This window comes from Acipenser ruthenus, chromosome 13 (genome assembly GCF_902713425.1).
Source record: "Acipenser ruthenus chromosome 13, fAciRut3.2 maternal haplotype, whole genome shotgun sequence".
Taxonomy (NCBI): Eukaryota; Metazoa; Chordata; class Actinopteri; order Acipenseriformes; family Acipenseridae; genus Acipenser; species Acipenser ruthenus.
In genome coordinates this window covers 2,551,694-2,576,904 of record NC_081201.1, presented here as the reverse complement: position 1 = coordinate 2,576,904, position 25,211 = coordinate 2,551,694, and the positions used below count along the sequence as shown (strand labels likewise).

At 41.0% G+C, this 25,211-nt stretch overlaps 1 protein-coding gene across 3 annotated transcripts; it reads right to left on the bottom strand.

Moving 5' to 3' along the window:
* LOC117418021 (ras-associating and dilute domain-containing protein-like) lies at positions 1-23,222 on the bottom strand. Of its 3 annotated transcripts, none has more exons than XM_034030530.3 (15): positions 22,879-23,222; positions 20,522-21,090; positions 15,521-15,819; positions 13,737-14,444; positions 12,915-12,952; positions 12,668-12,825; positions 9,731-9,843; positions 9,162-9,405; positions 4,823-4,995; positions 4,481-4,631; positions 3,847-4,037; positions 2,758-3,127; positions 2,059-2,111; positions 1,690-1,829; positions 1-1,378 (listed from the first exon to the last, which is right to left on the bottom strand). In XM_034030530.3, exons 1-15 carry the CDS (start codon positions 22,896-22,898, stop codon positions 1,279-1,281), a joined length of 3,327 nt encoding a protein of 1,108 aa, XP_033886421.3. In that variant the 5' UTR covers positions 22,899-23,222; the 3' UTR covers positions 1-1,278. The 3 variants fall into 3 exon arrangements, with proteins under 3 accessions (XP_033886421.3, XP_033886422.3, XP_058891428.1); XM_034030531.3 differs by having other exon boundaries at positions 9,162-9,357; XM_059035445.1 differs by lacking the exon at positions 22,879-23,222 and adding an exon at positions 21,894-22,013.
* Between the last annotated feature and the right edge of the window lie 1,989 nt (positions 23,223-25,211).

Below are 25,211 nucleotides of genomic sequence, written 5' to 3'. Positions count from 1 at the left end.
CTTTTAATATGTATAGAAAAAGAGCTCTGAAGTGCACCAGTACTGAGATTGTTTCTCGCCAACGACTGGAAAAGCACATGCCCAAACGTGAGACAATATTAACAATACAAATACTTAAACAGAAATGTCAACAAAATTACAGTGCAATTTGTTACTTGTGAGTTTAGTTTTAGTTCATATACTTTACCGTCATAAAGATACTCCATGAACTGCTGCATATTCTAAAAGACAAACAAATTACCAAAACAGAAGTAATAATTGTCCTTGCTGTTAAGCGTGACTTTTTTTCTCTATGCAAGTATTTCTGTCAATGAATTGTTAAAACAAAGAACCGTGTATGTGTACACAAGTCCTTTCTAGATGTTCAATCTTCTCAAAAAATATAGAAACAATGAACATTCCTAGTGTTCTATTGGTGTAATAGCAGTAGGTAGCCACTTGGTGGTGCTTGTACAAAAGTGTGCTAAACATGCACATATCTGGTACTTTTGATGCAACAACTCAGTTCTCAGACGATAACTGCATTTCTAAAAGATAACAATTTTCCCTTTGGTTATAAATACATTTGAGTGGTTAAAATTGGATTACATTCATTCATATACAGATTAAATCAACAATAAATACACTACAGACAAAACCAACAATAGAATTAAACATTACAAGTGTCATTGTAACAAATACAAGTAGTTAATACTGATTGATGTTCGCAATTGGTAAAAGAACGTATGTTGGTAAAGACACACAAACTCAATATGTTAATTTATTCAAGTTAAAAAAAATTATAATAATTGAAAGGTGATGTGCTTTCAAATTCAAAAGTTGTTTTGTTAATAAACTGGCACTTAAAACAACCCTTTTGTAAGGAACTACAGAGTTCATAATCAAAATGCTTGTGACTGAATCTGTTTCGCCACCAATATAAGATCTGTTCTTTTCTTCGTTTCATAGCACCGTTTTTCCAAAAAAGGGATGCAGGATTTTAAAATCCTAATCCGGCCGAGCCTGAAACCAGGAAAACAGCCAAGAAATACAGTTGGCCAGGTTCCTAGGGAGGCTACAGAAGTTTAATATGCCAATATATTACTTAATCTTCAGCCTTAAGTGACAATTGATACTTTTCAGAACTATTAATCCATTGAATCAGAAGTTTTTGTGAGCAGCATACTGCAGGAGCAATGATCTTGCTTGGTATGAAAAGTGTGTAGCCACTCTCCCAGATTAGCTGCAGAGGACAGTTGCATTTAAAGCACAGTGGTAGATTGGGATAGGTTTACCCTTTTAACAGGACGATGCACTGATTTTCTCCGAGACTTCCATGTCGGACTTGGCGACGAGGAAACGGAGCCTCCCGCCTCCCACACGGATCAGATCCACAGCACTGTGAAGAAGAGCAGGAATGTTAGCAGGCTCCTGCTTGCCCTCGCTTGTCCTAAACCTTTATATTATTAACATTCATGTCATACAATTAAGTTTAGTTATGATTAAGTTTAGTTTATTCACTTTGCAGGGCCAGCACAGGTAAATCACAACTGTGCAAGCACTAACACAACAAGAGACCCAAGTACCTTAGGTAGGGTAGTCCCAATATTAATGCTCAGCGGGGTCTGTGAAACTAGACGTTAGTTCAGTGGTATGTAATTAAAATATTAATTCTGCCAGGATATTTGATTACAGATCAATTCAGTTCACCTCTGGTAGTCTGCTCCAATCAGGCTGGTTCCATTCACAGCTAAGATTCTGTCTCCAATGTTGAGCCTCCCGTCGGAAGCAGCTGGCCCATCAGGGATCAGTGTTCGGATATAGATCCCAGGGGTGTTGAGGGGCGTGTGCTAAACGGGAGAGAAGAGATTTAGAGGGAGGGGTGGAAGTAACATGCCAAGCGTTACTGGGCTGTAGTACAGGACAGAGCATCTAACTTATCACTGCCACACCTATTTGGAGCTGTAGCTGTATAATAAAAGGCAGTGTATCTCATGATCTGTATTCAACTCTCAACACACACACACACAGGTAAACCCCGGGTAAAATTAAGATTGATTTGAAATAAAATCTACTTACCAGACCATCAATCAGCCCCATTCCTAGTCCGAAGGGTCCCTTGTCCAGCTCAACTATAAACACATAACAGAAATCATCAGCTGCTGAACTGAGACTGGAGGAGACAGGGGTGGGGAAGTCAATAACCCCATTGCTGTTGCCTGTGGAGGATACAAATGTACAGTAGGCTCTGCTTCTCTCTTTACTACACCTGAGGATTTCATGTCTTACTCTTCCTCAGTTGAAGGCAAAGAAGCTCAGAGTTTAGAGCACTTTCTGTGCAAACAAGTGGGTAGAAGCATCATCTTTGGGGACGCGGAGGAGGTCAGACAAGTGAGGCCACAGGAAAAAAAACTGTCTGGTCCCAGGTGATTGCATGTTTAACAGTGATTTAATACTCCAAAGCACTCTTGAGGTTTGATTTCCTTCCAGTAAAAGTGACACTGCACAGATAGCGAAAACCCTTTTGACTTGGGTACACCTCGTTAACATGCAAACCTAAAAAAAAAAGGCAGTTTTTGTAGCTATTGCTGGAACAACAAAATGTCTTTTTTTATTATTATTGTTTGGTGTATCATTGTGTCGTTTGACAAATACTAAGGCCAGGACAAAAAAAGGCAAACGCCTGCTTGTGTATGTATTTGAAAATAAATGATCTTATGAAATTATCTGCAGATTTCTCCTAATTTATCAAACAAAAGATCTACAGATTAAATGTACCTTCCACTCCACTGACGGTAAAGCCGTTCAGTTCTTTATTGATGTCATGGATAGTCCTGCCCCCCATGTTGAGTGGCGAGCTGTTCTGCTGGCTGAAGTCAGTGTAGAGGGGTGTGTTGGGAGAGGTCAGCAGACAGGAGGGGTCCAGGGGCTGCATGCTCTGCAAAAACGAGCTGTTCCTCCCCATGTGATTCAGCCTGTCTTCGTGACACTGACCATCTCTAGGACCGCTGCTGAGATTGGACACGACCGAGACTCTCCCGTCCAGCTGGGTCTCCAGGTGGCTGCCAGTGTGATAGTGGTTGGTTGGGGTGCTGTGACCTATTGGAGCTACCGGCCTTGGGCTACAATGAGATAACGGTGGCTCTCTCTGAAAATGACAATGGGATGAAAGTTTTCACCAATTAAGTAGTAAGCCAGTTACACACTATAGGAGGAATTCTCAGTAGCCCAGGAGATGCACACATATAAGAAAAAAGATAGATAAATGCATGTGTCTTGAGACTTAATTATGAAGACATTGGCCAAGACTAAATAACCTATGAAAAGTTAACCCAGAAAGTTATTGCCAGGGCATGGTCAGGTTCAAGTATGAATTAAATCACTACTGTTTTAAACAAAGGACATACATCTTAAATCTAGTATTGGTTATGGGGTACAGCGAACAGTATTTTAAACAATCTGAATTAAGCATGAAGAAAAAAGGCACTTGTAACAATAATCCCAGTAGCCGTACTGCCTAATTAAAATTCCTGATTAGATTAAGAATGATTTTCATGCTTAGCAATTTGCTTGGGCTTGAGTGTAGAAGGTTCCTTTTATAAGGATTATAACTCCAGCTAAACCTTTACATTTGCTTCCAGCACAGGACTGGGATTACCGCAGATCAACTCTGTTTAAATGATTTAGAGTTCCAAAATAGGGTTTGATGGCAAAGCGGGGGGTTGGAATTTTGTTTGGAATTAATAATAAATAATGTAAACTATAATAGTATCATTAAGACACGCCTGATACTTAAATGAGCAATCAACTCATGGTGACAGCTTTTCAGCGTGTACTACAGTGCAGTTTAAGGGACTGTCCTGGTACCTGTAACTCCTGGGAATCTGTGCTGCCGTTGGTGGAGGGGGACTTTGCTCTCAGGCTCCACAGAAAGTGGCGCACATACAGCAGCTGTCTGTAGATGTTGTCATCCACAGTGTCCGACTCAAAGTCAACCTGGAATCCACTGCTGGGCAGGACAATGGGGGGGTGGTTCTCAAAACTCTCCGCAAGATCCACTGAAATACACAGGTGTACAGAATGGCTTGTAAATTGCACAGCCCTGGGTTTCATTCATCCACTTAACTAACACACTTAAAAGCTGGTAGTTCCATAATTCCACCCAGGTTAACTTAATAACAAGCTTATATTAAATGACAGTTTTCCAAAGAAAATTGGATACTGTATTATTCCTGTTAGCGCTTGAAAATGAAAAGCAAAACAGTAGTCCAAGAAAGATATATTTATATTATGCCCTTAGTAAGAAGTCATTAAGTTTGCCTTCCTTCCTGCTTGTCTGCCTGGGTACTGTTAGTCTCTTCTCTACTTTGCCTCGCCTGCTCTGTTTTAACATGTATCTGTTCAATCAGCAGCAAACGGTGCTACAGATACGCCAGGTGCTGGTCACTGAGCTCGGCTGCTGGATAATGTGAAAAGCAATTGCAGAAAGCTGCTGGCTGACCTGTCCTGTAGATCTGTGCCTTCTCCTCTGGGCTGGGCTGCCAGGCCAGGACAGGCCCTGCATCCGGAGCCAGCTGGTACTTAGTCAGGAGGTGGTGCAGCTGGGCCGGTTTGAGAGCTGGGTAATCACTGCAGAGAGACTTCCAGGTCATCTGGGGAAAGAAGGGTACTGGTTCAGACTTGAGGTGTGCAGAGGATCTACACAGCACACAGGCTTTCTCTGCACTGCATGCAAATCGCTTAACCTGTAACCCTTTTCCTGACCGTTTTGAAATGTATTGTCAGGTTTACGTATCTCGCTCACGTCTGCCCCCGGAGCTCCTGTTTTGACACAAGGTTATACCTGCACGAGCTGCAGGGTTGGCGTGGCCAGCAGGCTCACAGCGCTGGAGAACTTGGAGAAGAACTCCTCGGCCAGGTGACTGAGGCCAACTTTCCCAGCCCACTCCAGCACCAGACGAAGACTGCCCTGGATCTGCACGCCCCGAGACCAGTGGAACCAGCCCCGCAGCGGACCTGAGCAGGGGACAGAAAAAATCAAGTGTTTGTAGCAGGTTGGAAAACTATCGAAAAGAAAAAAAATGATGACAGGTGTGTCCCGTGCTGTTCCTAAGTGCTATTTTACAGCTATTCTGATGCCCATAGTCTAAAATGCACCGTATTCAGAAAGTCTCCAATAACAATATCTGGGCTATTGTCTGCCACTTACCAGGGCCAGAATTAGGTAGAGAGAAAAACATTTCCCTTATTTAACTGCATGCGCTGTACATATGCTCACACAGACACAATACAATAATATGTGAAACATACATTCCCAGCCTGTTTGTTATGGAAGTTATGCAGTCGACTGTAGGATGGTCTGGACTTGACCAGTCAGAAAATCGATCCTGTACTTAACACACTATAAACCGGGATGACTTTGCTGAATTGGAGGCATCAGGGGGAGCATGTCTAAGAGGTTTTCAATATTAGCAGCATTTACAGAATTCTGAACACCTTGTCCACACCAGCCCTTTGCAGTGGTTAATACCGAAATGGGTGGTTTGGACTAAAATTAGCGTATGCACAATTCTTCAAAAGTTTCAGCACTGCATCGGGTAAACTTTTCTTTTTGCCGACTCAAGTGCCCTGCTATTTCTGTTTCTCATAACTTCTGTGAAACACTCACAGCTGCCTTCAGCATCAGCTTCCCACAGGGCAGGACAGAAAGAAAAAAAAACATCTGCCTGTTCTCAAAAGTAGCTGCTGCTTTCAAAATTGTAAGTCGCCCTGGATAAGGGCGTCTGCTAAGAAATAAATAATAAAAGAGCAAGAACATTTCTTGTGTTTCCCACTGCATGGCTGGTTTTCCACCCCCTTTCTCTTTTTTCACACTGTGCTGGTCTTATTTCTACAAGCTCGTACCGTGGGAACTCAGGATAAAGCTCCTTGTGCGGTACGCGCCTCTGAATGATCCTGCTTCATGACACTGTTGTCTAAGTAAGCAATAAGGGTGGGCAGTATTGGGTAATACCAGTAATGAGGCCTGACGCGGCAGGTCCAGTATTTCCCAATACTGCCCACCCTGGAGGGTCTTATTGTGCTTAGAAAATGGGCAGCTGTGGTTTGAAACCTTTCAGTGTCAAGCTCTGATGGTCACTCCTGATGAGTAGGTGGCTCAAGGCTATCTGTCCAGATGAAAACTTATGATGGTACTTTTTATTTCCTGGTCATCTATTGAAAGTTAACGTACCCCCCTGCCAAGAGTACTAGCCAATGAGATGCCAGGAAATAAAACGCTGATTTTCTAATCTTAATTAACTGTTGGGTGCCCAGTACTGCGGACACTTACCGGAGTTATTACTGTTTTGAGGTGCTTAAGTAATGAATACTGCATTTTGTAAGCATTACAAGTGCACCTTTAATTCTACACGTGACACAAACTCAACCCAACAACAGGGCAGAAGTATTCAGAATCATATACAATGTGACACCCTGCCAGCCACACAGAGTAACTTGACAGCCCGTAACAAAATACATTAAAATGCATTTTTCCTGCAAGTGCTGCACATCTTAATTTTCTCACAAATCTCTGAGCCAAGACATATTTATGCAGGGTCTGTCTGGGAAAGAGAAATGGTTGTAGACATGAATATAAATACTGTAGCCTGTAGTAAATACAACGCGAGACAATGTCTGGCACAATGCTTCCCACCTGTCTTTATCACCGAAAAAGCCATTTGTTTACAGTTTGGAACTTAATCTATGCAAAACTGTCGACCTAAATCTGAGGCCAAGCCCAGTCCAGACTGAATAAGAGACTGTTTGCTAATCCAGATTAACTATGACAGACAGAACAAAGTGACACAGTTTTATTTTTATTTAAAACTGAAGTCTGTTCAAATTGATTAAATCTAGCTTCTCCAGTAAGCAGCAGACTGGAAGATGCAATTTATAAGATAATTAGGGGGGAGGGGGGGGCACAACTCTGGAAAGGTTTCCTGTTTCCATTTGATCTGCTACAATGTCTCATTCGCCTTCCTGTCTGTGCCCTCCTGGCCTGGTTGCTATGGATGAGGTAGTCACTTATATATCACGTGGCAGAGAGGAGAGGAGTTATACCAGCAACATTGGAATAATGAAGCAGGAGAGCCGAGCTGGAACAATTCAAGGTGTGTATTGCTCTTCACTTTTTCTTCTTTTTTCTTAATGGCATCTTTGAGAGTACTCAGGGAGTAAACAAACTTGTATTTCTACTCAAGAGGCTGACAGTTTAAGTACTTTTTAACATTCTGAACCGAAACACCATAAACAAGGCTTATTGGGAGTTCAAATCCAGCCCACATCCATCTATATAACAAATTATAACCGAGAGCTGAAGGCTGACTAATGCTTTAGAGATGGGGGGGCTGAGTGATCTGTATCTATAAAAAATATGACCGACTAATGTGAAGGCTACTTAATCTAATGATCCGACAAGGCTAACCTGTTGCTTCCTTGCAGAGAAGCCAGACCTTTAGAAGCAGTGCCTAATCCCAAAACCACCCCTAATGCAAACTCTAAAGTGAAGAAAAGGAACAACTGTGATCGTAAGCTTCATACACATGATGCCTGATTCTTTGATTCTTTGCTTCCAAAAATATATGCAACGCAAAAGCAATTCTACAAACTGCTAACTGAAAAAGACACAGATGACAGCATTAGCCATAACACTTAATTATCTGGCCTGTAGTTTGAAAAGAACAAGGTGCCGATTTCCACAAAGCCATGCCACTGTAAAGACAGGCATGCCTGCAGTAATGAATGTAGGTGACACAAGCCTCCTGGCTGTTGCTGGGTGAGTGATAAACACCCAACACGCACAAGTATCTGAAACAGAAACACTGCTTTGCATCACTAACAATAAGACCCTTGCTCGCATGGCCGCTCATCCCTGTCCTTTTAATGAAGATGCATTGCCTCAGCACCAATGCTGTATGATACTATCAGGACATCGGGATCGTGTTACACCCACAGCAGCTACAGCATGTTGTGGGCTGGTTGTCAGAGACAGAAGAGTCACGAATGTCCAGTCAATCCATTGCACAAAATCAAACAGCAAGCTCTGCACAGATGCTTTTGGTATATGGTCAATATAATAATAACACTACTTAATATATCAATAAATAGCATTAAAAGCGATGTAGTTTTAAGGGTAGTGCATCACTGTTGAGGTCTTGAATTTTCAAAAGTAAAACACACATGGAAAGTCTTTATCTGCATTGGATTCTAGTGTATAACATGACCTCTCTTGAATTGATTTTTTTTTTTTTGGTTGCAGCTAGCTTGGAGACCAGACAGGAGACAGCCCTGGTAACTTCCTGTAGGAATCAGCAATGCTAGCAAGCAAGTCTTGTGTTTTTTAACCATTGAAAGACACTAGCTGGGTCACATCGATTCACAGATGCATGTGCTTCATGAAAAAGAAATGTATTATTAAGTTAAAATGCATGTATTTTAAATGATTGTTGAGGTTAACACACAGTTAAATATCAAATAGTAATTCACTTTAAGGGTTAACTGGTGGTATATTTTCACAAACTAGGCTGGATATTTTAAAACGGATTCAATTTGTGTGTGCACTGATCTCCAGCACAGGGACCTGTACTAAATTAGACATGATGGGAAATGGGAGACTTATCTGGGCCTTGCTCACCTACTGTGCTGCAGACCGTGAGTGGCATTGCACTGATTTATAAAACTGACACTGAAAGTGTTGCGTGATATTCTGGATGGAAAACTATTTTGTAACTGTGTCTATGTGTGTGTTTTATGACCCTTGTAAGATGCTGCAGACCCATTAGCCTTATTTAACAGGATTGGCTATGCAGAAATCAATTGAACAACACTACCCTCCAGAAAAAAAAAATCTAATCGAGCTGGGAGACATTTGGGGAAATAATAGTTCAAAAATTAAAAAAAAATCAGACAACAACATGTTTATAATTATCAGTAAAACATCCTGCAACTACTGAAACGTAAATAAAATGCAACTCAAATTTGTGGAGGGTATTGTATAACGCATTCTATAATTTACTACGGCTTTGCAATTTAATGTTACATGCCTGGCGGATTACCAAGGCCATGTTGAGAGTTTTGCCATAATAATAATAATAATAATAATAACAATAATAATAATAATAATGCAATAACATGAGAATGACCTTTGTCTAAGAGCTGGTTGAAAAGAGAGACGTTGGTGAAGAAGAAGAGGTAAGCAAACATCTGGGACTGGACCTCGGAGTGCACCTGGTACTGCTGCAGCAGGTCCAGTGTGGTCTGGTAGATCAGAACCACCTTGCGAACAGGCTCTGGGAGCGCAGGGGAGCCTCCTCGCCAGCAGGGGTCACTGTTCTCAGCCTGAAAAGGGTTACATTCCAGCAAGCCGGGCAGGGAGATGTACAATGACTATCGGCAAGAAAAAAAAGAAAGACTCTACTTATCTGCTGGACTAGACACAGACTTAAGAACAGGTTTGCTCTGTTTTAATAAAAAAAAATCTCAACAAAAGCTTCTCCGGGTAGGTAGGAGCGTACTGTATGCAAAATGTTCATTTATTTATTTTGGTGGATCTCTCGAGAGGACACAATGCACATGGCCATGACACTGCTTAGATTTCAGCCTAAAAGCATGCATAAAATTTACATTTAGCAAGCTGTACAACAGCAGTTATAGCTCCTGCAGAGGCACCGATGGGGTTGGAGTCAGCTTCCATCTGGAGTTTTTCACATACCTTGGTGATATAATACACACACTGCTGAAAGGTGTACATGATCACTTCCTCTAAAATAGTCATGGCTTCCTCGTTGGCTGATATGGCGGTGGAGAGCAGGGATACTTTAGAACCTGAAAAATTATAGAAGGAAAACAAATATATATATATATATATATATATATATATATATATATATATATATATATATATATATTCTATTTATTTATTTATTTTTGCACTGATTTTATCAATTTGAAATTGGATCACTTCATGCAACTGGTATTTAACTGCACAGATTTTTCCACTTTGCAAAAAATTATATCCATAAGTTGTCAGGATGCAGCGGATAACTTTTACAACCTTGAAATGCCTCTGTGTACAGTCGGCCACCATCAATCCATCAGATTGATGTTTTTATACAAGCTCAGGGACCTGCTGGTAATCTTTAACAGTTTGTTGGTGTTTATTATTATTATTATTATTTATTTCTTAGCAGACGCCCTTATCCAGGGCGACTTACAATCGTAAGCAAATACATTTCAAGTGTTACAATACAAGTAATACAATAAGAGCAAGAAATACAATAACTTTTGTTCAAGCAAAGTACAAGTGTGACAAACCACAATTCAATATGAATACAGATATTCTTTCATATCTCTAAAAATAAATCTTAAAAAGCTGAAAAAAAAGTTATTCAGACAGAAAATGAATTCTTCAGATGAACATGTTCGAAAACCCGCCGACAAGCAAAATCCATCGGTATCTTGTCGCGTCGGTTTCAGCCACACACAAAACCGTCACGACAAAATCATGTCGGTGTCTTATCGGGTCGGTCTAGTGTGCGGTGGCCTTTAGAATTAAAATCGCAGCTTATATCATGTGTTATACTCTCCTGCTCTTGGCTGAATCTGGAGATAATGTGCAGCCTCTGCTGCGCGGGACTTTTATTGGAAATTCTGCTAGTGATTCAGCTGTCATTAAAACACAAACCAAAATAAACGGAAATACTGTATTAATAAAACAGATAAACCTGAGGAAGGCCAGTTTGATTTTCCCTTCCCTCCCACAGGATACAGGATATTTTTACAAAGGAAGCCCGCCCTCAGGACCACCACACCAACATTTCCACAGACCCATCACTGCCTCGTCCCCCAGCCTGACATGCATAGCATCATCCTGACATGCATAGCCTGACATGCATAGCATCATCCCATCACTGCCTCGTCCCCCAGCCTGACATGCATAGCATCATCCTGACATGCATAGCCTGACATGCATAGCATCATCCCATCACTGCCTCGTCCCCCAGCCTGACATGCATAGCATCATCCTGAATTACAGGACTGTTCTTTCTGATATCACGTTTCACACAGCAGAAAACTGGTAGTTTTTATTATTTCACTTGAAGCGACAGTAGTAACACAAGTAATGTGTCAACAAACTGTTATTCCTTGTTAATCATAAAACAATAATATTAAATAAATAAATATGTGCTGATATATATATATATATATATATATATATATATATATATATATATATATATATATATATATATATATATATACACATACATACATCCCCTTCGGTCACAATTTTTGAATTACAGTTTTTGAAATTTTAAAAGTTTGTGTGAACTCTTGTGTGAGTTCGAGAAAACTGTATTATAAAATAGATACACAGATAGGAAACTTAACATGGTACAATTAAACACACAGTGACTGAAGAAGATTATAATATATAATATAATATATATATATATATATATATATATATATAAACTAAAATATTTGATTCACTTTTCATTATTCAACATGCTGAAATTCAATTGTGTTATACAAGTAACAAATGAAGCTTGTTTTAAAGCACTGCTGCATTTTGTATCCAGTATGGATAAGCTGTTGGAATGAAAGTCTCACAAAGGGGATTATTCTTCTAATAAAGAGATTTGTTTGTATGATGCTTGCCTGGGTGTGCGCCCCCATGCAATCTTAAACACTTGAGCATGAACTTGTCTTAAGCCTTTTTCAGATTCTAAAATCTGCATAATTGCCACTAATCATCGGATAATAAAAAAACTCTGAGCCCTCGGTGGTACGAGGGACATGTTGCTTAAAGCAGAAGCAAAAGAAAGGCTGATTTAAAATACAGGATTTATAGCCTCAAAAAGAAAATCAGTTCAAAGCCATTCAAACCTAAAACCCTAACCGTGATTTTTCAGAGACATCTAAAAGGTATGGTGTAGCAGGGCAGGCTCCTTTTTATAAAAATGAAACAAACCACTAAATGTAATCTCAGTTTTTGATCTCCTCTGTCACCCTCTTATCTGTCCTTATTGCTTCAGTCCTGTTAGATTCATTTATTTTCTATTACGTCCCCATCCTCCTTGTTTTCTACGCTCTTCTCTTCCCTGCCAACTTTAATTCCCTTTCTTTTGCATTTTCTGAGATTATTATACTGCGCTCTCTCTGTCTACACCGTCTTTCTACTGTGTAGTTAACAAATGAAACAAAAAATACATTGTGTTTGAACATTTTTAATGACCTGCAGTGACTGCCACTGACTTCCAGTCTTGCAAGGACAATGAAAGGGTGAATCTCTGTTAATCTGCAAGGGGATAAGTGCATTCCCCAGGCTGAAAGCTGTCACTGCTAATTAGCTCTCTGAAATCACTTCTTAACAAAGTTCTCCTCTCCTCTACGCAATCAGGCACCTCTCTGCAGTGAAGGACACCTACTTTCTTATGAAAGATTTGAAAGATGTGGTCTCTTATTAACCCGCATATAGAGCCACCAAAAGAATGATTTGGTGCCCATTGATACTTTCATTCAAGGGCAAAGGCACATTATTTTTTTATAGATAACAAGCTCAGGTGTGTCTTTTTAAACTCATAGTACAACCAGGAATGGATCAAACCGCCATGCAATGGGAGCCTTATTTCCATCCCTGTAGTACCTTTCACATCCAGCTGCTCCATGCTCTGCAGGAAGCCTGGGGTCTTCTGCTGGATGTAGTAGAGGATCTCGATGGAGTTGGACATCCAGAACAGGATGAGCTGCAGGTCTGGGACCAGGTCTGTGACACTCAGCAGGGACAGGGAGGCTGCGTCCTGGCTGCAGGGGAGGGACAGAATCAACTCTCTATTAGTAATCTTGCTGAACAAAGTGGAACACTGCTGACCTGGCACATATCAAATACTTACTGCTCAGCCTGTTTCTCTGCCAGCTCTTTAGTCTTCTCCTGTAAGAGCCACAACATATAATTAGAAACATGAAATATACATGAATGTATTTTAAAATCTTAACCCCCCCTCCCCTCCCCCGCCGGCATTCTTGTTTAATTCTTAATATTGAGTTTCTGTAATACAATGCCAGTGATCTATGGACATTAAACAAGTTGTACAACTCATTTGACCTAAGGTTAAAAGTCTATTACAAGTATAATACAAATTCATATTTTAAAGCATAATGTAGTCTTTTTTTTCTGAGTAAGAAACACTGGATCTCCATTATTCTTCAGCCCCTGGTCAACCACTTACAATACTGACCTTTAAAGAAGATGGCTAAAGTTACTGTGCATTGGACTTTGTAACCAAAAGCCTAGTTTTAGTAAATGTGCACGGTGCCAGGTAGGTAGCATATAAAATAAATAAGTAAACTAACCTAGGCAGGCTGGTGCCATTGTCTGTATTTAAGCTTGCAATAAATTAAGTCATAGTTCAAACTTTTAAGATGATCTACACCTTGTGTAACAAAAACAATACAAATGGTGGCAATGTTGTTTTTGTTTCATAAGAAGTTTTAATGCAGACCTTTCATATATTCCGTATAACACAAACTCCAGTAAATACTTGACCCAGTAAGACCATTTGCAAAGACCTATGTCTTCCCCCTTTGCAATACAATACAGGGAATGCTTTGCCTAATAGCAGAATACATTGAATACAGTACGCGAGGGGGAAAATAATCAATAGAAAGAATAAAGCCATTAAAGACGGCCTCACTTACAGAAGAGAAACACTAACCCAAGCTATAGACTGTATCCTTTTCACAATCTTTAGAAGAAGCTTCCCAAAGCTTCCTGCCTCAAAGGCTGTAGCTGAATGCTTGATGCACAGGCAAAGCAGGTACGCTGGGGTCAGCTTGTGGTCATCCCCACCTGGCTCGATGAGGGATATTATTCTCCCGATCAACTCGTCCTCCTGGGCTTTCTCGAAGTCCAGGTGCAGCTTCCTTCCCTGCAGGCTTTTGCTTTTCATTAGGTGGGGCTTGAAACTTCTGCGGACGGGCTGCTGCTGCTGCTGCGGCTGCTTCTCCTTGATAACGCTGCCACACATTTTGCAAGCCAGGGGGGTCGCCAGGTCCAGCTCAGGCTCGGGCAGCTGGAAGAGGATTTTAAGCCTGCTGAGTGTCTGTGTCGGAAGAGGCTTGGCACTCACAGGGTCCTTGTAGAGGAATATGTAGTGGGCACCGAAGGAGAGCAGGTCCCCGTGGCGCAGCTGGCTGGTGCGGTCTGCTCTGGAGAAGTTGATTAAGACGCTGGCCTGAGGGAGCGGCTCCACCACCAGCCTCTCCTCCACAGTCTGGCTGAAGCGCCTCACCACCTGGATCTTCCTGATCTTGCAGTGCAGCTGCAGGACGTCCGGGGAAGACAGGCAGATGTTGGGCCGGGCCGAGGCTGTCTCCTGACCCACGGTGTGCTGGTCTCGGTTCAGGGGGTACACCAGGCAGTCCTGTGGTCACAACACAACAGGATTACTCGGTGTACTCGTGCACGGGTTGAGGTACGTGCCAGTACGCTTCTATGATAACGGTCTTGTGAAATTAGTGGAGACCAATTTTAGTAAAAATAAAAATGTCGGGGGTCACAGGACAATAAAATCAACTTAATTCCCCCAAAATGTAAAATTACACATTTCACACTTTCTTGCCTCAATTAACTGCAATAAGCAGTTGCGTATGGTAGATAACAAACACTTGAGATTGGTAAGCTATTCAAAGGAGCTGCGTGCTGTGTAAAGACTTACAATAACAACAATCTTGTTGTAGAAATGCTTTGTGATTTAGGCAACATCAAAGGTTGATTTTGATGTAAACAGTTCATCACATGTAGTGAAATAAACTACTAACCTAAATGAAGTTTCTAAACTTACCAACCCCAGAAGTTGTGTTTTGTGTTGTCCGCCTGTCAGTGTTGTTGGCCAACTGAAATGTATCCCTAAGTTGTCCCTTGTGTTTAACTCCCATTAAGAACAATGGGGGAGTCATTTTTCTTCAGTAACTTAAAAAATTCAAAACAATCCTTTCTTTCTAGGGGAATAGATTATTAAACGATTTTCCGTGGGCAGCTGATATGTCAGCATTTGTTATCAGACAGCTTTTGGTGGTCACAATGAACTTGCAGTTAAGATGCAATTTAAATCAAAATTAAATAAAGCTGTGAAATTATTCCTGCCCAAATAACAATGAATACCACCCCATGATCTGGGATCTGCTAATTTCATCTAAACAGTATTTAAATCATTAAAATAGTACTTATCCTGGCATTTTACTTTTTTTACAGACATAAGTGCACTGAAGAGATGCACTAAACAATCTCTCGCTTTACTAATAATCTAAGGAATTTAGAGTAATTGAATACACTCTAAACTCTGTTCCACACTGGAAATCCCGGTCACCTATAATTAGCTGTCCTATTTTTGTCTTGACTTGCCAAGGGGAATAAACCTCTATCCTAGTATGCCAATGACCATGGTCGCCTCTTTTGTTCTTTGTAAGTAAACTGCAGGAGGTCCTGATAAACTCTTACGTTGCGCTGGTTGAATCCCTGGAGCAGCAGCAGGTGGGGTGAGTGGTGGAGGGAGTGTCGCATGCCCCCGCCCTCCCTCTCCTCCTTCTTCTTCCTGCCGTGGTGGGAGCCCTCCCTCCCTGCCCACCCTCGCAGCGGCCCTGGCAGTGTGGAGTAGTATCTCTTGGGCTCATCTCCAGGCCCGCCCGCCAGGTTGATGCTGGTCTCGCTCAGGCTGCGGCAGAATGACTCCCCCGGGGACAGGGTTGTGGTTCCCTTCGCTCGGTTCCGCTGCAGCTTCCTCGCCTGGGCGTTTATATCTGGGGTGAAAAACAAGACGGGCAGGTGAAGGGGACACTGCTGAGTTTCAGAGGCTTTTTTTGTATTGCGCTGTGAGGAGGAGGGATAAGAACACGAGATGTTAAAACTGGCCGACAAAAACAACCTTTTTAGGTTTTTTTATTTTTGGATTGATAAAGCAGCGAATTACAATTTTTAATTAGACAGCAATTAACGTCTAGTGCATAGCACCTCTTATTTCACATGCAGGATGATTACTGCAACGTTTAATTTTTTCTCCTATTTGTACAGAGAATAGTACACATTGATATTAAAATACGAACAGAAATCTTTAAACTACAAAAAACGAACAGACGCTTTTCTTTTTTCTAAGCAGTGAATAGGCTCTTAAGTTAAGAAGAACAAACATCTATGAGTGATGATTCTTTGAGCTATTCCTTACAAGACTGAGGTCCTTCCTACCACACACATACAGAACAAAGGGCTCAGAGCCCCATTTCAAAGTCACTCACACTTGATTTCCTTATGTATCAGATCCATAGAGCTATTAAAAAGAAAACGGGCACTAGCAGTGCATGAAAAACTAAGATGATAAGTCATATGCTTGATCATCTACACTAGGTCAAGCTGTCAGGATGCGTATTTGAAATGGTTGCAAAAAAACAACAATCCTGCTCCAAGACTGAGGAACCTAGTCCAACAACAGCGATGATGATGATGATGAAGAAGAAAGGAGAGAGGCGGTTCAAACCTCTGTAGCTGCTAGAGCACGCTGCTCGGCCAATAGCAGGCACTGGAAGTGAGGTGACCTCCCAGCACTGCGATTCCCAGCTCTACCAGCAGGTGTCACTATTAGGCGGGGGTGTTTGAGGGGTCCGACAGTGAGGAAGGGCATCAAAGGGTTACTTTGTACCATGGCAACTGTCTCAATCTCTGTCATTGTTTTAGGGATTCTTTTTTAGGGATGAGCAAAACACCTTGCAATAAATATTACCACAGCTGCTGCTTCTCATGATTGTACCGCATCCATATTAACTGAAATTTTAAGAAAGCAAGTCAAGCATCCAAATTAGGCAAAAGATTTTACAACCTGGCAGGGTTTCTTATAGTAGTACGGACAGCACTGGGTATGTTTTTAAATGTTTAGGGAGAATGTTTTGTCTTCTGAAAAAACAGCCAAAAAAATCATTGTGACACACATGTGACAGTAACATACAATAATAATAATAATATTTCATTCTGAAAAGCTGCAAGATATTTGTGAGCAGGATATCTATTCCAATTGCATAGAGGGCTACGGAGCACTCGCTGCAGACGGCAATGCATTAGAGCCTGGAAACTCATGATGCCTTCATTTCTGAATCCACACATCAAAGAGACACCTGAGCCCTGGGGCCCACACAAGAAGCAACACTGCACCAGCCCAGGGAAAACGTCTAGATTTCTAAACTGCAAACGCTGCCAGCTTTGCCAGCTGAAGGGAGCCATGCACCTACTTATTATCCATCACTGTGCTTTGCATGTATATTTAATTACCCAGTCTCTGACTTGCTTTGTAACCCTTTCTATTACATTGTAAACGTGTTCCTGTGCACTGCATGCGTTCATCTGACTGAGAGAAAGCAAACAAACGCTTGTCCTTGAGTGCACTGCATGGACAGCGCACATACGTACCAAATGGTTCCGTAAAAACTGTTAATACACCTAATGGAGCATAGTCATCTGAGAGCCTGCATTGACATGTATTAAGCAAATACCCTATTGGGATTCTTGAAATTCCTTTAGCAAGCATCCCAAAAACATTGATCAAAAGCTTACCTATGCTTTACCAACACGATAAGCCACAGTAACACTTGTGAATAACTGGTAAGGGATATACTGTTTCTTAAAGGGTTATTATCCCTGTTCATTCCATACTGGTAAACTCACCCTTCTAGTGTGTCACCTGGCTATTGTTGCTTTTCTAATTATAGTCCTTAAATAATTTATTTACAAGATTTGACCCTTCTCTGGCCATTGCCTGCTATTTTGGACAATGGCTTATGAGACAGAATTTAAGTCAACCAAGGCGAGCCCTTAATAACAAAGCACTTCCTATTAAACCTACAGAAAAAAAAACTGCACGTGAAAGACTAGCAGCTGTAGTAGGCAATCTTTGTGAAGCAGCAGGAATCAATCAAACAGAGTTACATGTGCAGGGAGGGAGAGAAAGTTGTGAGACTGGCACTGAACTCTTTAGGTATTGTAATGAGCCCAACATGGCTGTCGGTATAAGTGATGGAGAGAGAGCCTGTGTACCGTCCCAATCCATCACAGCCTGTTCACTAGCCTTGTCTGTGCTCTCGAGCACAGAGGAAGTGGAACATTGACAGCCCGCCATTATTAGCGTACCACACAAGACGTTTTTTATAATAAACAATTCTGTAACCTGTCCTCTTCTCCCCTGGCCTTTATATCATCCTCTGCAATGCCATCTGTGAGGGCAAAGGTGCCGACTCTTCGTTTATTCCCCTTCCTACCGCTCTTGTCCTGACACTGGCATTTTGGAGGGCAGCGTGGAGTAGTGGTTAGGGCTCTGGACTCTTGACCGGAGGGTTGTGGGTTCAATCCCCAGTGGGGGACACTGCTGTTGTACCCTTGAGCAAGGTATTTTACCTAGACTGCTCCAGTAAAAACCCAACTGTATAAATGGGTAATTGTATGTAAAAATAATGTGATATCTGTATAATGTGAAATAATGTATAATGTGATATGTTGTAACAATTGTAAGTCGCCCTGGATAAGGGCGTCTGCTAAGAAATAATAAATAAATTTTGAATACACATTGCTTGCAGTTTTGCCGGATAGCAGCTGACTTGCTTCATTGCGCTTCGTGGTCAGCTGTGCATAACAAAGTAGAAAATAAGCACTTTTTTTATAAGACTGCTTTAAATGCTTTAATGAAAATTATTTGCAATCTGATGTTATAGGCTGTAGTTTCAATTGAAATTGCACTGAAATTGAATTAGCGCATGGATAAGTTTTGACTATGATTGTACCATGATACTGCAATGAATTACCAGTGCGTCAAAATATAAAAATATGACCACTGTGGTATTATCAATGGTCAACACCATAGTAGCTGCCTGAGTGCAACCATTGGCCCTTATCCAGCACTACCACATTGCTGGTCACACCATGAGTGTTTACACATCCTGGTAAAAATAAAACATAAGATGCTTTGAAAGGTCAAGTGTTTGCTCGATATTAATCCCATCTCGGAGATTAAAGCTAGCAGATGAACGGCTTTTCCGCTGCTTCAGAGAGGTTATTCTGACTCACTTTCCCATGTAGGGGCTGGGAGGGTGGGGTGTTGTCAAAATAAAAAGCAAAAGGAAAGACCCAGGGGTCATGGTTTTCCCTTTTAACGATTTCAAAAGGTTTGCACAGTGAAGTTATGCTGTCTGCGGAAATATGCAAAACGTGATTTGCTTGTTTAGTTCCATCTTCGGTTTCAGTGTTGGGAGATTTACCAATCTTTGTCAAGAATAATGATAACGAGCTTTGCTCTAAATGAACATCAGTACATCCATTGGTGCTATAGTTCTGTACCAGAAACAAAACTGCTGAAAATACTTTAATCTCATCAAATGGCCGCAGTCTATGCAAACTGCATGTGGTGGCAAACAAGCTGCATTGGCTTTGACACTAACTGTCCACTTTGGCATCAAGCAGCAAAGCAACTAGTTCGAATACACAACATTTCAATTTTTTACACATCTGCGCAGAAGAAGTCTTGCACAAGCTGCAAGCTGAGTTTTGTTTTTTCCTCCCTTTCTGTCGTTGTCTTGACAGAAACAAATGGCCAATAGATTTATTGCCCAGAAACTGTGCCAGTGACTGGGTCTGAGCAGCAGACAGACTGCTGCACCATAAAAAACGTCAGATCTGTATGTAACCTTTCTCCTTTTATAACACAGTGTGTCTAGCAGTGTCGAGTTGAATATTTAGTGTTATATTACAAATAAGATGTTTACCAAAATACTGTTTTAGTGGAAACTTTCAATGAAAGCAAACACTGGAAAAAAATTCCTTCAAAATTCAAGTGGGGATTACAAGTATAAGCCTGTATGAAAAAATAAATCCACTTCTCTTTGCCCTTGCTGTGGGAGCAGGAGCTTAGGTAAAGCCACACAGTGAAACATATGACCACCCAGTCTAAGAAAAGTTATTATATTAGGTAGGTTGTACTTGTATGATAGGATAAAAAAGGGGAGGTGGGGGGGGGGTATATTTTTAACAGTATTTAATTTCTAACTTGTTTACGTTATTTTAAAAAGGAGAAAAAAAAACATGTTAATGTAACAAAATGAGAAACAAATTGCTTGTGAATGTTTAAGAGACCTTAATTATATTACACAGCTGACCAGTTTTGAAATGAAAAACCAACTTGTGTTTTCACTGATTGCCACGAGGTTTACTATAGTATATGAATTGCAAAGATAAAGTTCGACACAATACATTTGACAGACAGACACTTAGGGATGATTAAGTACTCTTGAGGAGTTTCTTATTGGTTTTAGGATTGTGTTAATACAAATTCTGAAGCAAAAAGCTTTGAGAACCTACAGTAGCCTTCGGAGTCTTGTACGGCATAACTACAAGGCAAAAGCTGTTTGTGCACGAACACATCTTCATGCAATGAGCAAGCTTGCACACAGAACCAGTGCGCATCTACAGTACCTGCTGTGACAGTGTCTTTCTCTCTGGCAGCCATCTCCTCCACTTCAGCCCGTCTGCGCAGCTCGAACCTGCGGACGAACCCTTCCTTCGGCTTCCACAAATCCTGCAGCAGGAGGGGCTTCTCGTTGTCCCCCAGGGCCCTGAGGCACTCGGTCCGCCAGCGCTTGTCCGCCCCCTCAAACCTCCCGATGACGTCACAGAGCAGGTACTTGCAGACAGCAGCCTTGTTTAGGGAGTAGCGCTCCAGGGCCTCCTTCACCAGCTCCTGGGCGCTGGAGCGCGGGGTGGCCAGCACGCTCTTGTAGTTGGCCCCCATGCAGATCTCATCCCCGAAGATCTTGAGCACCCCGGGGACAGAGGTCTGGGTGGACAGCTCGGCGGGGTCATCGGCCACCTGGTCGCTGATGTCGGTGACAGAGCGGCGGTCCCGGTAACTCAAAGTTCGGTACAGGACCTGTGTGAAGGTCCGGCTCTGCCTCTTCAGTTTTTTCTTGGAGGGCAGGGACATGCTTGCAGAAGACCCGTAGAACATGACTCTGGAGCTTTCACTAGGCCGGCAGGATCTAGACCTTTAAAGAGGGAAAAGACCTTAATGAGTTTATCCAGTTCCAGACACTTAATTGCTTTAGATATTTTTTAAATAGGGGCTCTAGTGGTGCTCTCTGTATCACAGTGCCAGACAAATACAGTCTGATATTCAAGAGACTTTTCTAGAATGCTGTCATCTTCTAAGAAAGTTTAACGAAGACCAAATGTATTTTAATAACTAATAAAAAAAGAGTTGAAACGTATGCATGGGCACAGTTATGAAGTCGGATCACATTTAAATGCACATATAAGGATCTAAAATGCCCATAGCCTCACATTTGGCTTATTTATACAAAAGACCACCACCTTTCACAGCACCCACTCAGCACTCTTTCAGTTTTATAATACAGTTTAAGGGCACTTTCAGAGAAGGGGCAGGATTTGTTCATTTTAGTCCTGATGAATTCTGCCTTTGACTTTCAGTTAGTTGCTCACTTCTCACATAATCCAAACAGGCAGACCGATATTACTCTGTAACACTCAGAGCACCTAATGATAAGTGTTTAAAATAAAGATGAATTCCATGTTAATTCAGTTTCAGTAAATTAAATTACCAGTGCTGGAGGTTGCTACTGAACTGAAGTGCTGCTTTCCTGTGCATCAGCCAATGATTTTTACTTTTAAATTGAATAACATTTGATCAGCTGCCAGCATCACAGGCACTTAAAACCAGCATTTTTTTTTTTTTCAAAATCTGTCAACAACAGGGTATCCGTGTCACTGAGTTTCCCTGCAGACGCTCTAGCCCTGTGCTGTAAACACACGCGGGTCCCTTTCTGCTCACCTTGCTGCTGCGGTGTGCCCTGTGCCGTGCACCCGTCCGCGTTGCGCTAGCGAGCTCAATCCCAGAGGTAAACCGATATCTCCTCACAGCCCCGCTTCATTTCAGGAGCATGCCACAAGGACTGCAGAGGAATACAAAGGGATGTATGTCTGTCTAAGGTGAGGAAAGAGAACACAGCTTACTGCCACGCTGGCTCCCCGATTCACAAAGCTTCGACGCAGGACTTATTTAAAGTGTGTGTGGATGGATTGAATACGCTGTGGTCGTCGCGCAACTATTACAAGCTGTTGTTAAAGAAACCAACAGAATCATACAACACTTACTATGGGGAGAAATAATATGTGCATAATCAGCACACGCGTATCCCTGTTATTGGGGCCAGTAAGAAGTCTTGCACACTTGATAATACACCAGCATTCAGGGACTTTAAAGAGACCATGAATTCACTAGTCCTTTTAGACTGAACAGAAAGTGCCATTATACAGAAGAACCTCTTGACATCAGCACTGAAGGCTACAGTTTCTTTAAATCTCCTCCACTAAGTCATTCTCTACATCGTCATATATATTCAATATCGTGAATTCCAGATTTGTTTCTAGGCAGGCAGGCAGGTAGGCTGCAGACAGTTAGGTTTCCAGTAGCAACCGGGGAGGCTATTTCAATTAAACTCTCATTTGAACTTGACAGTGACTTTATACTTTTTATTTTTAAATCATTGTAAATGTTTATTATTATTATTATTATTATTATTATTATTATTATTATTATTATTATTATTATTATTATTATTATTATATAATGCAACGGTATCGTGAAAACCTAATTACCACTACTATTTGTATTATTAGTAGTAGTAGTAGTAGCAGTATTTTCAGCAAGGTTTTTTTTTATTCAACTTTTGTAACGTTTTGTACAATGCATATATTATTTTGAAATGATTTAAATTCTCTCTTCTCACATAACAAGGTCATTAATTCATACTAACCTCTTCTGCAATCCCAACATCCATGCTTCAGTTTATTTCTACTTCTATTTCTTGCGGTTTGCCCCCTTTTTTTTAACTTGATACCTATCCTTTGCTCAGTCTAGTCGCTGCCTGCCTCGCCTCCCTCTCGCCGCTGTGTGATCGCTCTGCTCAAATTGTTCGCCTCGCGCTTCTCTTTCTGATTACCGTTTCATGCCACTTGCAGATACATTCCCTGGGTACGAGTCCCGCCGGAGATGTGCGAATTGCACATAAGCTTTGTCGCTCATATTCTGGCGGTGGCTGTCTCAAGCAGCTGGTACGAGGTGCTCTCCCAGTAAGTTTAATGTCTCCATCTACTGGGAGTCCCAACCCTTTCTGCAACGCGATCACATGTGCAAGCCCTTAGCCTGCAGATTCGCAGCTCACCCGACCGATGCGCCTTGTAAAACAACCTACTGCATAATGTTTGGAAGTTTTATATAGTCATATAAAATAGAGGCTGCAAAATCATTTTTATTGACTGTTTTAAAGGTGTTTTCCTTTTTAAAAAGATATCAGAAACGTAGGTTATCTATGTATGTATCTGGACATCACAGAACTTGTGCTTTAACATGGTTAGGCATGTATTTATTGATATATATATATATATATATATATATATATATATATATATTATATATATATATATATATATATATATATATATATACCTTGCTTTATCATACCTTAAGTATTGCTATTCTTGTCTATGCTTTAGAAACCGTTTGCTTTTTACTACACTTTGCTATGCTGTGGACTTTGTCCTGCTTTTTTTTTTTTAAGGATAGTTGCTGTTTAAGGTACTGTAACCAATAACCCTGTGTGTTAATGGTGTTAGCATCAAAGGTAACCAAGAACACCCTAAAGGGGCATGTCCCTTTAACAGGCCCTCTCTCATTCACTTATTTTAATTTTGTTGCGGGATTTGTTGGAGAAAACACACGCTGTGGGCTACCAGAAAGAAGAGAGAGAGAAAAAACAAAACATTATGGACGTAAATTATTCAGGAGACCTAAGATGACACCTTTCTGTAGAGCGGCTCCTGGCACGTTATTAAGTGCTTAGATTACCTCCCCAATTTCCTGCTTTATCACTCGGCTGCTACCTCTGCATAAACACGCTGAAACGAGTGCAAATGGGAGCCGGTGTGTGTGATTTATAGAAAGTAAGGATATTAGCATCAGGGCTTTGATTTGAATGTATAATTTAAACTCCTCTGTGCCCTATGACTGAAATTCATGCAAGGCATTTCAAATGAGCAACACTTGGATGCTGGATACTTAAAGTCTGTAATTGAAGTCAGTTAAAAATGAGAAGAATCCCCCATTGAAATTACTCAGAGGTAATGTACCAGTAATAAGAGTTTCGTTTATCATTTCACAATTTGTTACTATATTAAATGTAATTAACCCATTACCCCAGCATAAAACGAATGCAAACTAGAATGAATCCATACTACACTGCAGACCAATGGCATGCTGTTGCTGCTTAGTTCTGTACAGACAACAAGGTCACAAATGGGTACAGATGAAATGCTTAATGTCTGTTTAAGATTTGCAGACTGCTTTATTTATTCATTGGTTGTAATTTGCATGAGATTGCATTTGCTTAATGGCTTGTGTTATACAAACTCATTAAAAACTGATGTATGTACCATTGAAATCATTTAGGCAGTAGAAACACACCCTCATTTCTTAATTAATATTGTTCAGTGCAATTGCTTTTGCTGAACGTAAAAATTCTCCAAATTATTAGTATGCTGCCTAGAATTACTGCAAATAAATAACATAAATAACTGGTGGGTATATGGGTAGAGTAATGGTAGCCAATGGAATTCAATGGCAAATGGTTCTGTACTGAGATACTGTGCACACAATGGGGTTTAAATTAAAATAAAATGATCACTTATATGCATATGGGTGGAGTGGCGCCTGGCTCTTGGTTGGCAATACTGTCTGTTGCACAGTAAATAAATCCTCACTGTAAGGTATCCTTGGTGTATATTTCGCAGAACAAAATGTAAGTGCTTTCCATTTGCATTTGGAAGATTTCTTGTAGAGATGTGTTCTCCGACCGTAGAAAACCTCCCTGAAGCTGGGTGAAATTGATTCTACAGCACCATACCACAGGGATTCGTCTGAACTGGAAAAGAAAAACAGGAACTGAAAGAGAATTGACACAGCTGCACAGCATAAACAACAAAGGTTAGGCTTGTGGAAAATATATACATGGTGTTTGGGGGGGGGGGGTGGTTGTTTTGTTGAATTATTTAACAGAATCTTTCAACAGGTCATTTCATTTCTTTTTTTTTT